Raw genomic sequence first — 13,126 nt, forward strand, 5'->3', positions numbered from 1 at the left:
AAAAAAAGAGAGATGGCTGCCCTAGCTTGCACCATTTATTGGAGTTTACCCATCTGATTTTTTAACATGCACAAGTTTGCCCATTGTTGAACAAAACATTGCTCATTGCCGCAAAACTATTGAGGCCATAGCCTTCTCTCACTATATCTTCGTAACCACAATCTTCCCCTATAATAATTTTTTTTTCCTAGAGTAATAATCAAAAATAATTTAATTGCAAACTTGTTAGAATGTCAAGCAATTGTGAAGCAATGCTTTTGTTTTTGAACAAATCAAGAGTAGTTAGAAGTATAAGAGGAGAAAACAACATTGGTTGTACTTGTGTTGGAAGACCCGACCACTTTCTTTTCCTCATATTCCGATTTGCTCAATTTAACATAGTCAACTCATGTTTTTAAAAATATATTTTTGCCAAATTTATATTTAAGTAAAATAATTTTTTTTTAAAGTTCATCTAAAAACACCTTTGGTTTGACTCTAAGTCCTCACACCAAAGTTGATTACTTATTTATATTTTTAAATGTGGATAAATGCCCATATTCCATAAGAGCAAACAAAGAGGAAGAATTTTTCTACCAAAAAAGAAAAAAAGAAAAAAGAAAAAAGAGAGAGAGAGAGAGAGAATGAAGCTGAAAAATGAGAGTTGTATTATTTATGTTATTTTATTTTGAAAAAAAAAAAAAATCCCATGACAAGGAAGACAACTTTGGAAAACATTGTTAATTCTTATTAATAGTACGAAGTGACATTTTTTTTTCTCCAAAAAGTTGTATATTAAGCAATAAGCAAAATTGTACTTAACCCATCAGTGGTTTGGCACCCACCTATGGTTTAAAACTTACCACTTAACCCACTTGAGGTGCCCTCCATTAGACACCCGTTACCTACCATTGCCATTTCCGTTAGAAAATCCACTTTACTATATAAGCCAAAATTATAACCTAAATAGAACCCCCCAAAAAGAAGAATGAGCTCTCTCCGTCTCTTTACCTTAGAATCCCTAGAAATCCCTAAACCCATTATCCCTCTCTCTCTTTACTTCGATTGCCAAAGTGAATTTTGAACATGTCTTCTTCAAGTTATTACTCGGGTTCCAGTAACCATTCATGTTTTGTTGACCATTGTCAGCAACGAACTACTTTGATCTTGAACAATTTCGGGAGAAAGTTTTATGGGTGTTGCTATTATGATGTGGTGAATAATAATTAGTTTTCAGATTTTTTTTTTTTTTCTGGTTTTGTTGGTTTTGTTGGCTTTATGAATAACCCTAATTTGATTTTGTTTGTAGGATGATGAACCTACTTGTAAATACTTTAGGTAGTTGGATGGCAAAATATGTAAGCGTGGGTCTGAAGTTGCACCATTGTCCTTGCAAGAATCAATATGTACAAGAATCAGGCAAGAGTTGCACAAGAAAAGGAAAAGGAGGCTAGTGATAGGGAAAAAGTAGCTACTGAGAGGAAAATGCTGGCTCGTGCAATGGAAGAAGAATCAAGAGGAAGGGAAAAAGTAGCCAAGCGAAGGGAAGAAAAAGCTAGGGTGAGAGAGAGGATAGCTAAAGAGAAGTTACACAACTACAAATTTCCACTTGTTGTGTCATGGGTTTTTTTTGCTATTTTTTTTTGTGTTTTTTGGTAGGATGGGAGAATTTGGAACAAAGCCATTGAGTCAGCGTTGAAGGCAAGTTGTTGTAATTATTGTATAATTTTGGTTACTACCACTTTTGGCAATGTGTTGTATTGATATCACTTTTGGCAATGTGATGTGTTGATGTCACTGTTGGGAAGTGTATTCCATGAATAGAGTATGGTTTTTACCATTGTTGCCAATGCCTAACTAATATGTAATGTGTTCTTGTTATGTACCTCACAAGATTTTGTTTATATCAAATTCTGAAGCATAAAGAAGTATGTTTTAGAGCAAGAGTACCATTCCATACATATATAATAACATATACAAAACATTTTTTAAAACAAGTGGATTCCACCTAATATTAATTGCTAAACAATGCCAAAGTACAAAAATAATAGGTGGTTCTTTCCCTACTAAGACAATCACAAAACAACTTTATGGTAGAAAGTGGTGACATGCCACTATTAGACATGCACAATAACAAAAAAGTAATACAACTAGAAACACATTCTAAAATCTTTATTTCCCAAATACCTTGCCCTTGCCCCTACCATTGCCCTTATCCTTATCCTTGCCATGCATACTGTCTCTTATTGAGAATATTGCACCAAATGTTTGAGCTCTTAATCCACCTCTTTTAGATGGGAACGAATGACTTCTCCCAAGTACCCTTGGTGGTACCAACCCCTTTGGAGGCTGCAAAATATATAGCAACTTCATGTCAAGATAACCCTAATCTAGTGTTTTACATAAGTATAAAGGGTGGTGTTAGTGTATATACCTGAGATAGAAGTTTTCTTGTGTCCCATGATTCCTTAGGAGTATGGGAGATGGGTTGGCTACATAAGAACCATATAAGTTTTCACTATATATTCCCTTAAGGCAGCCCTAAAGACCTTTTCATTTGGAAACTTCATACCCTTACATAGGGATGTGTATGGGTTGGGCTGAGGGGATTTTTTGACCAAACCCACCATGGTGGGTAACAAAAAATTCAACCCAACCCAACCCATCACATAAGTCCAACCCAACTCAACCCATAGGTTGGACAATTTTTTTTATTACTATTATTATTAAATTGAGCAAAAAAAATATATCACCCTTGCCACTTGAGTTAATAAAAAAAATATACATTAATATATAAACTAATATTCCAACTTAGTTATAAACAAAATATGTTTAAGTATCCAATTGAGTTGATAAACAAAATATAAATGAACCAGTATCCTAATTCACTTATAAACAAAATATACATGAGTTCCTAACTCAGTTATAAACAAAATATATCTAATTTTTTTATTATTAATTATATAATATATTTAAATATATATTAAAAGAACTAATAAGATTTTATATTATATATGATAGTAGGAACCGAGGAAGTGCTCTACAACTGGTTTTTTTTTTTTTTTTTTTTTTTTTTTTTTTTTTTTTTATAAATTTATTAAATATATAATATATTTTAAACATATATTAAAATATGGGTGGGTCAGGTCGATTTGGCGGGTTTGTAATTTTATGACCCAAACCCAACCCGACCCGCTATAAAAAAAATTTGGCGTAAATGCATTTTTAGTCCTCAGATTTTGGTCTCATTTCTATTTTGATCCCTAGATTTCCATTTCACCGTATTTAGTCCCTATTTCAATTAGTGCGTCTCATTTTAGTCCTTTTCGTCACCACACTAACGGAAAAGGATGACGTGGTTGACATACCGAATAAAAAATAATATAATATTTACTGTTGTCCATCGCGGTGAAGCCAAAACCTGAGGACTAAAAGTGCATTTACACCAAAAAAATTTGTAGCCCAACCCAACCCACCGAGCCCTAAAAACCGACCCAACCCGACGGGTTGAGTTGGGTCGGGTCGGGTTTGGAGGGTTGGCAGGTTTTCTGCACAGCCCTACCCTTGCATAACTAAGGGTTACTCATGCCAGTCTTCTCATTAAACTTTAGACATCTCACACTTTCATCCTCATTCTTAGAATTGTTAATGCTCCTAATGTCATCATCATCAAAAGCCTTTTTAGCCCAATCATCATCATCAAGAGCTTGATCACTGGCTTCCCTTTATTTGTAACTTGCTCCTTCAAATGCTCTCCTTCATTTACCTTTTTAGTCTCTCTTTGATGCTCTCTCATATTGGGCACCTCATTGTTCTGAACACATGGTTCACCAAATATGTCATCAAGATTATCTAGTTCTTCATACCCTTCATCTAGCCAATCAGGTTCATCCATATGAACATCTTCACTACCAATAGTTTGTCCATAGGTAGCATTGTCATCCGTATTCTGTCTAACACTACCATCTACATGCACTTCTTCACAACCAACAGGTTGTCCACCCCTAGCATTTTCATCCACATTCTACCCAACACTACCATCCACATGCATTTCTCCATAACCAACAGGTTGTCGACCCCCAATATTGTCATCTATAGCCCCACCAAAACTACCATCCCCTAAACCCTTAACAGGTTCTTCACTAACATCATTTTGCTCAACCACAAATGTTGTCACTGAAAGAATATTGTTACTGCCCCCAGTGTGTTCACCCATTACTGGAGCCACCTCCGCATAATTAGTACCATCATCTTCATCATTCATTTTCCATGCCTTTTCTGCTACAATTGATTGATCTAGTTCAACTGTAGGTTCTTCGATAGCAATTGGTTGAACTTCAGGTTTTACATAAAATGTGATTTTGTTTGTTGGCCATTCAACATGTAGTTCACACATGTAAGTCACATCATAATCTGAAGCAATTAACCTTAACCCTTCCTCTAAGTTACCACTAGGTATTAAATAATAAACCCTACTATTAATGGGTCTCCCAGCATCAACACAAATGTCTTGTACTTTAAAATGACTTAGTAGATCTGGATCAACATTACCCATTGTAGATATCTCACCACTTACATACTCTAAACTAGGGTTCCACTCAAAATACCCACTATGGTGAATAGTAAAATCAAAACGAATTTCATCAGCCATATCTACAGAAGTTAAAACACATTCACAAACAATAGTAATTAAATACAGAACCAACACATGCACAAAGAACACCAATCATTGACAAAAGCAAAATAATTTCATACAACATAAAATACCATTTAACATGGGGTTAGGGGAGACAAAAAACACAACTACCTAAACAATTTGTCTCCATGGGACCACAGACAACCTAAAGATACATCTATCCAAAATATTCCCAGGGATCACAGTCATCAATGTCAACTATAAAAGCAAGAAATCATTTAACAGAAAACCACTAATTTTATGACAGAAAACCTTTAATCAAAATCACCTTTATCAATCATTACACATTGAAAAAGAACAAACACAATAGTGGTAAATCCTACAAAGTCATTACATACCTGATATAGAGGAAAACCCAAGTTTCAGTACACCTCTTTGCTCGCAATTAGCAGAGTAAATGTTCAAATTTCACTTTGCAATCGAAGTAAAGAGAGAAAGGGATAATGGGTATGGGAATTTTTAGGGATTCTGAGATAAAGAGAGGGAGAAAGCTCATTCTTCTTTTTGGGGATTCTATTTAGTTTCTAATTTTGGCTTATATAGTAAAGGAGACTTTCTAAGAAAGGGCAGAGGTGGGTAACGGGTGTCTAACGGAGGGCACCTCAGGTGGGTTAAGTGATAAGTTTTAAACTATAGGTGGACTTTGTTAAAACGGGTCAAACCACAAATGGGTTAAGTGCAATTTCCCCTAAGCAATATGAAACTCCTATGATAATAAATTGTATTTTGAAGCAATCCTAGTTACTATATAAAAATTAGAGGTGACATTTTTGTATTTATTTGCAAAACATCTTCATATAGGTATATTTTGATTTGGTAGATATTTATGAATGTATTAGGTATAGGCTATTTTTCTTCAATAAAAAAAAAAAGTATAGGCTATTTAGAGTATTATGGGTCTAAGAAAATCCTCCCTTGTATTTAGCCTAATAGAACACATTTCTATCCTAGGTATATGCATTCGTGAATGAGGGTAATTAAATTTTGATCTAAGTATAGATTTTTTTTTTGAAGTCTATGGTTTATCTCATATTTAGCTTGATAGATCACATTTCTACCATGAGGGGAGGCAATTAAATTTTGATTTAAGTATAGTTTTGTTTTTTTTGGATTGATGCATTTATAGTTATTTTTTTTCTAGTGTCTATTGTTTATCATTAGTTATAAATTAATTCTCAATGTTTATACCTCCTCTATGTGCAATGAAAACTCACCTACATTTTGCTTTATTTCAAATGCACCACATACAATTTATAACCTATCCAAAAGTTGAGTTTGCCATCAAAGACAGACCTAAGGGGAGTTTAGAAGGGCTGGCCCTTAACTATAAGAAAAACAAAATACTAGTATATTCTTTTCATTTTTATAGTTACCCCAAAACCTTATCCCCTCCCCTCTAAGATTATTAGCCTAGCTAGTCGAACCCAAAAACTAATTACAAACCAAATTTAGAAAAAAAAGAAAAAGAAAAAGAGTTAGAGTCATGACTTGAGAGAGACCAAGAGAGTGAGACAGTTTTAGAAAATTTGAAATTTGTCCCACAATATATATTATTGACCCCCTTCCTTTAACAAAATTTACAAATTGACCCAATCCTTTTGCTTGTTGTCCCAAGAATAATAAGAAAACCTTTGGATCAACTAAAAATACCCACACAAACAAATCACAAATCTAATCTAAACAAATCTAATTGTGCCAAAAATAACAAGAATAACCTTTAGACAAACCAAAATTATCAACTAATAAAGCAAAAAATCCAATCTAAACAAAAAAATGATAAACAAAACAATCGCAAATCCTCAATTTTTACCTACTTCGATTTCTGTTGCCCTCTCAACTCTCATTCTTCCTCTACTCCACCAAGTCCTCGTCGTTGATTGCTTTGGTCTCTCTCATTGCTGTTCTTAGATTGCTTTTTTATTTTTTTATTTTATTTTATTTTATATATATATATATATAATTTGGAAAAATTACACTTTATCACTCTAAACTATACCTCATATTATCCTTAGCAGCCTAAACTTTTTGAATGCATGTTTTTCACCCTAAACAATAACTCTTGTTACACTTTGCATCCCGACATTAAGTTTGTTGTTAACTTGGATGGAAATTCAAAGTTTAGGGTGCAAAGTGTAATTAGGAGTATAGTTTAGAGTGGTAAAGTGTAATTTATCTTTTGTTTTTAAAGGATTGAGAACATGAGTAATTAGGACTTTTCACGTGGTGTCATATTTTTCCATTTAAATTAATGACAAACTTGATGTCGGGGTGTAAAATGTAATAAAAATTGTAGTCTATGGTGCAAAACATGCATTCGAAAAGTTTAGGGTGCAAAGTGTAATCAAAAGCATAATTTAAGATGGTAAAATATAATTTTCCTAAGGTGCTAAGGTGAAATTAATAAATTAGTTGTGTATAATTTCCCTAGTTGTGTTCAAAGTTGGGGCCTTGTGAAATTAAATAGTTGTGTTAATAAATTAGTGCTAAGGTGAATGAGTGGAGTGTATATTACTGTGAAACTAGGGAACTTAATCAACATAATATAACAATTTTATTAACATTACATATATCCTAGCTTGGCCCCTTGAGTTTAAATTCTGGTTCTGTTCCTGGCGGCCATACATGAGCATACAATTCTTTGGAATCCATGATTTGGACCTGAGGTGGACGTCGTTGGTTTTAATTTTAAGATTTTCTAACCATTCCTTGCAACCAACACAGTCATACTCATACCAATTTGTACCATCCCCCACAAAAAAGAAAAAGAAAAAAAGAAACACAGTTATACCTATCATATATTATACGATAGTTCTAAGACTAATAAAATTTTGATTCCTTGGATAAATATGTATATAATAAAATTCTGACCCCTTTTTTCTTTTCCCTTTAAGATAAGGTTGGCTAGCAAAGATTACAGAGTAATAGTTCAACCTAAAATTTAAGCAATCAGGCAAGAGGTGGAGAGAAAAAATGACTGAGAACCAAACAAGCAAACATATCCATTAATTTTTTTTTAAAAAATAAGCCATGCCGCCAGTGTTTCTACCACCTTTAAATCAAACCCATTATTTAGGGATGAGCTGAATACAGGTGATAGTACACATAAATCATAATACGGTGTAAGCCACACTCATATTGGCTCTATCACTCGCATAATCATCTATATTTATAGTTTTTCTTTTCTTACCTTTGTGGTAAGTCTAACAACAGAATACAATATAATAGAATGCCTCAAATGTACCATGAGGCACAACCTTTTCATAGCCAGCAAATATAAGAGACGCACCAAACTTTAAGCAATCAAGCAAGAAGATGTGGGGTTTTTGTATATTCTACTTGAAGTTCTTCCCTTCGAAAGTCTGACCAAACTGCCAGTTCTTGGGGGCAATGTGCCATGAGGTTGAGTATCTACCATCACTTGCTCTAACTCGGAAAGTCAGTGATTCTCCAACTAACATTGCATTTGTTTCCCACTTCTGACCCCAGCTTCGCTTCATTGGTGTCCATTTCAGTTTTTTGTTTCCCTTAACTTGCAAGCTTTCCACATCTCCAGCTCCACCAACATTCCATACTAAGACTTGGTTGAAATAAGGATTTCCAGTTATGGTGAATCGAATTCCTCCTTGCTTTTGGCATGGAACCCTGCCATAAATATTATAACTCATCACACGTTTAGAAACCACTAAGCCAATCCTTTGGGGTTCAAGGTGAATCATATTAACATTACTAAACTACAAACTATAATTATATTTTCATTTTTTGTCCCTATAATTTCATTTTTTTCATTTCACTCCTTTAATTTACATAACTTTTCAATCTAGTCATTCCATTTTATCCATCCAAACAAATGTAAGTTATAGGTCTGAAATGAAAAAAATTGGTATTAGGTGAACAAAAAGTTCTTTGTCAAATTGATATGCACATGCCATTGAAAACGTTGACATATCTGTTAATCATGATGTGGGTTTTATATTTCACTTCACAAAATTTTTACAAGTATGATAGAGCATGAGAAAAGAATTGAACCTGCGGTATTGGACTGGAACTATGCCACCTTTGTACTGAGCAATCTTAAGGAATGCAGGCTCGGCTAAATCGAAATGTTCACGTGGTTCATTGCACCATCCTCCATTGTCACTTGATTCGTAGTAATTTGGTGGGCACTGATTGGTCGCTGTAACAAAAAGAGATTGCTGTCCTGGTTTGCACCATTGAGGGGAGTTGATACATTGGATTTCATAACATGCGCCACAAGCCTGCCCAGTGTTGAACAAAACATTGCTCACTGCTGCAGTACCATCGAGCCCATAGCCATCTTTCACTACATCATCGTAACCACAAGCTCCCCCTATATAATCAATTTTTTTTTTCAAAAATGTCAGTTGCAAAAATACATGAAAACAAATTTAATTGCAAGTTTGTTAAAATGTTGAGCAATTTTGAAGCAATGCTTTTCTTTTTGAAAAAATCAAGAGTCGTGAGATCCATTTTTTGAAAAAATGTTGAGCAATTTTGAAGCAATGCTTTTTTAAGAATCTGTTTGGATATAGCTTATTTTGCTGAAAACTGAAAACACCGTAGCAAAATAATTTTTAAATGTGTGAATAGTACCGTAGAACCCATTTTTAATGAAAAAGTAGCTGAAAAGTAACGTTTGTGGGTCTCGTGAACAATACACGGGACTCACTGGTGTGCACTGTCCATCTCTTATTTTGCTTGTGTGAATAGTGCATTGATAGAAAAATAAAAAATCACGGCTCAAAAAAAAAAAAAAAAAAAAAATGCAGACACAAAACGCATTGCTTTTCATCCGTATCCAAACCCAGCTTTAATAAGACAACAACAAACTAGCGGACTCATTCAAATTTTCTATGGAGCTTCAACATCTATTTGAGTGGATTAAATAAACTATTGGTTTTCTTACATTTTTTATCCACTAAAAATCTTATCCATTTTGAAAAGAAAATTTTTGATGAAATTCCAGAACAAATAATTGACTAGTTTCTCATTAGTTTCCTTTCTTTTCATGTAAACACAAAAGAAAAACCAAGCAATGGCAATTTTCTTAACATAAAACAAACAAGCATTCATATATAATTCATACCGAAGGATCCTGGGCCGCCTTCATAGAAGGTTGCATGGGCCTGCTTCCACGGGCCAGGCTTGAACTTTGGCCTATGGTGCTTGGGCATAACTATACGATTATGGCCTCGTGATCCAACTGCATGGTGCACACCATGGTGAACAGTGGCATAGATATCAGGCACTGCAATGAGCAGCAACAATGAAACCAAGAGGACTTGCAATGGCAGTGCCATGGGGTCAAAAAGAGGTAATTTGCTGGCTTTTTTTTTTTTTTTTTTTTGATTTCTCTTCTGTAGTTTTTTTTTTTTCTTTGTAAGAAAACTTTTTTTGTTTTTTTTTTTTAACTTAGATACTCACCAGGAACCGGGTATATATGGTATTAAATTTAGTTAATGTTTGTTACCCCAAATTTGGCTAAACGATAATTTTGGTAGGATGGTATTTTTTCTTTTGAGAAAATGGTAGGATGGTATTTAACAGGGCAGTTTTAATAGTAAATGATGTTTATGCTGCGCCATTCCTCATGAACAGAAATAACAACGCGCTCTATTTTTGTAACAACTTTCTCCTCAAAATAGTAGTCTGTTCCTCGATTTTTTTTTTTTTTTTTTTGTTTCCGGTAAATACATGATTGGTTCTACATAGTTTTTGTTTTTCTCTAACATCTTGATTCATGTTAAACCAAGAAAAGTAGGATGGAAGTTGTACTATACATGCCTCATTCTCCTTCAGCTGGGACCCACGCGCACGCGAGCTGCTGCTGAGAAACGCAAGTTTTCTCCTACACGCACCGTTTCATTTATTAATCTCTACGCACCGTTTCAATGCAAGAGCTGAAACAATCAACGCATTGCCACTTGCGCGTACTGTTCATGGCTCAAAGTGCTGAGGAAAACGGTGCACAAGAATAAGCTATCAAAACAGAGCATATCAACGGTACGCAGTCCATTCTCAAGGCTTCTGCTTTTTCTCTCAACTACCAGTGGCGGAATGCTTTCAATCCCCTTCAATGCTCCGTCCGATTCCTCTTCACTGTCGTTCACCTACCCGCCAACCAGAAAGATATCAAAACAGAGCACAGCAGTTGATGAAAGCAAACCCAGTAGGCAGAACCAAAAGAAAAGATCCCCACTGTTCAACAAACGCTCGAGCTCACCTTCTCTCCGCTTGGGTCATCGTCGCCGCCACTCCCCATCTCTGCATTCACCGGTAAGTTGTTTTCCATGAAGCTTCATCAATTTGTGGTTTTTTGGGTTTAACCGTTTGTGTGTGGTTCTCTGTTGTGTTTTCCATGACACTAGTGTGGGTTTATTGATCCTTTGTCTAATACCATTATTTCTCTTAGTACCTCTGTTGTATTTGGATATACCATTGTTTACTTTGCATTTGGATATACCATTTCTCTTACTTTGCCTAACTGATTGTAAAATGCACCCGAACTGTTTGTTTAAATGCCTCAATGAGTATAGAAGGAAGTTGTAGGAAAAATGGTTAAGCAGAAGAAATCGATGGACGGTGGTAGGAATGATGAAAGAGCTGACTGGAAAGACCCTAAGGAACTAGAGGCTTTTTGTCGGTTTTGTGCTGTTCAAGTCATGGAGGGCCAAAGGAAGGCCACTGGATTTTTGTCCAAAATTGGGGTTAGTGAAGTGATTCAGCAGTTGGGTGAGATTGGAAAAGTGGTGACTTGGCTGCAGATTAAAAACAAATGGGATTATTTGAGAAAAAGGTGGAAGAATTATAACAAGTGTTTGGAGAATGAGACTGGATTGGGTTATGATCCTGGAACTGGGATGTTTGACGCACCTGATGAGTGGTGGAACCGAAAGATTGCGGTTAGTTTTGATCAATGCATAATTGTGAAAAATTTTAGTGTCTAAAACTATATTCTTGTGTTCTAACTACTTGTTGTCCACATGTAGGCATGTCCCGATGCAAAAACCTTTAAAACGCATGGTTTGCCGAATCGTGAGCTCCTAAACATCATGTTTGGAGGCACGGTTGCAACGGGGAAAAATGCATTCTGCACGAGTGGTCCAATACCAACGGAAACCACCGAAGGGTCTGGGGACTCCGCTAATAGTATAGAATTTGTTGACCCCCAATGTGAACCCGTTGTGAATATTGACGCAATGGAGGTTGAAGGTCCATCATCGTCGAGGGCAGGACCAGCAGTGAATAAGGGGAAAGGCCTAGCAACTAGTGTCCACATCTTCAAGCCAATTTGCAAGAAACCAAAAAAAAAACATTCAGTTGCGCAAGAGATGTCGGACTCTTTGAAGAGTATCTCAAATGTTATTGTTGAAAGATCTAGTCTAAGTGCCTGTACACCATCTGCTCCCACAGCAACGGCTCAGGCTAAAGAAATTCTGGACATGGTGTTGAGTCTTCCCGGGGTGTACTCGGGTCATTACCTTCATTTGTTCAGCACCATCTACTTCATGGAAAAAGAGCCGGGTAGACACATGTTTGCAGCACTTTCCGATAACAAGGACATCCAACTGAAGTGGCTAGAAAAAGAGTACCAAAGGCACCCTGATTATCATTTTTCGTGAAGGAACAATAGATTGTCTCGATAGGGTTGTGTAGGCTTGGTGTAGTAATCAAACTTTCAGTGTTGTACCTATTGCACTATTATCTTTTTCTTTTTTTTATTGGTAGAAACTAATGCTTGTTATGAGTGTGTATGTAAGACAATGCTCATCATTCCTGTGTTTAAGTTATATTTATATATGTTTGTCCAATGCTTCTTTTATCTGAATTTTGCATTTAATATTTTAGAATTCAGCCCTTCTCTTGCTGGTAGCTGGAGTTTGGTGATGGATGGTTGAGTTTGCTAGACACAAGTTAGGAATTAAATTATCATATTTACTATGTTCTGTATAACTTTGAACATATGATAGATTCTTCCGTTCAGTTTGTATGGTTTAATATATACTAGCTCTACCATGTGTAAGATGTTCATTTGAAGCATGGATTGACTATTGTACTTGGAGAATAGTAGAAGGTTCTCACTGTTTGTATTTACTGGGCAGAGGTCATGCAATTTTTAAATCACATAGGTGGGGGACCTCTGGTTTTAACTTAATAAAATCACATACTCAATCAAGTTCTTAAATAAAGTTGAAGCAAATAATGTGCTCTGCTCAAGCATATTTTCCCCTTTGTGGCCAAACTTGTTACACGCATACATAGAAAGAGTGAGTGACCTAAGCTTGCTGTTGTGGAACAAAGCATGCCCCTTCTTTGTACAATGGATTGCTATCATATTCCTTATCTGAATTAACAATGATAAATGATTGTTTTTAGCTGCCAATGTTCTCATTTAAAGGCAAAACAGTATATAATTGATTTCCAAAACCTTTT

The 13,126-nt window shown here is 35.3% G+C and overlaps 2 protein-coding genes across 2 annotated transcripts; one reads left to right on the forward strand and one right to left on the reverse strand.

Annotated features, from left to right (window-relative positions):
• Positions 1–7,762: 7,762 nt before the first annotated feature.
• LOC126691953 (expansin-A16-like) lies at positions 7,763–9,993 on the reverse strand. Its single transcript, XM_050387286.1, has 3 exons — positions 9,780–9,993; positions 8,702–9,023; positions 7,763–8,317 (listed from the first exon to the last, which is right to left on the reverse strand). Exons 1-3 carry the CDS (start codon positions 9,991–9,993, stop codon positions 8,008–8,010), a joined length of 846 nt encoding a protein of 281 aa, XP_050243243.1. The 3' UTR covers positions 7,763–8,007.
• A 627-nt stretch (positions 9,994–10,620) lies between these two features.
• Positions 10,621–12,504, forward strand: LOC126691954 (uncharacterized). Its single transcript, XM_050387287.1, has 3 exons — positions 10,621–10,969; positions 11,230–11,595; positions 11,683–12,504. The coding sequence occupies exons 1-3, from the start codon at positions 10,751–10,753 to the stop codon at positions 12,313–12,315; spliced, it is 1,218 nt and encodes a 405-aa protein (XP_050243244.1). The 5' UTR covers positions 10,621–10,750; the 3' UTR covers positions 12,316–12,504.
• Positions 12,505–13,126: the final 622 nt, after the last annotated feature.

The sequence above is a fragment of the Quercus robur genome, chromosome 7, assembly GCF_932294415.1.
Source record: "Quercus robur chromosome 7, dhQueRobu3.1, whole genome shotgun sequence".
In the NCBI taxonomy this organism is placed as follows: Eukaryota; Viridiplantae; Streptophyta; class Magnoliopsida; order Fagales; family Fagaceae; genus Quercus; species Quercus robur.

Bases quoted from the DNA above. Each gene is read 5' to 3' on its own strand.
- LOC126691954 (XM_050387287.1), top strand. From the start codon at position 10,751: ATGCTTTCAATCCCCTTCAATGCTCCGTCCGATTCCTCTTCACTGTCG. The intron at 10,970-11,229 runs GTAAGTTGTTTT...CAATGAGTATAG, and splicing joins CCCCATCTCTGCATTCACCG to AAGGAAGTTGTAGGAAAAAT. The intron at 11,596-11,682 runs GTTAGTTTTGAT...GTCCACATGTAG, and splicing joins GGTGGAACCGAAAGATTGCG to GCATGTCCCGATGCAAAAAC.
- LOC126691953 (XM_050387286.1), bottom strand. From the start codon at position 9,993: ATGGCACTGCCATTGCAAGTCCTCTTGGTTTCATTGTTGCTGCTCATT. The intron at 9,024-9,779 runs GTATGAATTATA...TTGATTATATAG, and splicing joins AGGCGGCCCAGGATCCTTCG to GGGGAGCTTGTGGTTACGAT. The intron at 8,318-8,701 runs GTTCAATTCTTT...TATTTATGGCAG, and splicing joins GTTCCAGTCCAATACCGCAG to GGTTCCATGCCAAAAGCAAG.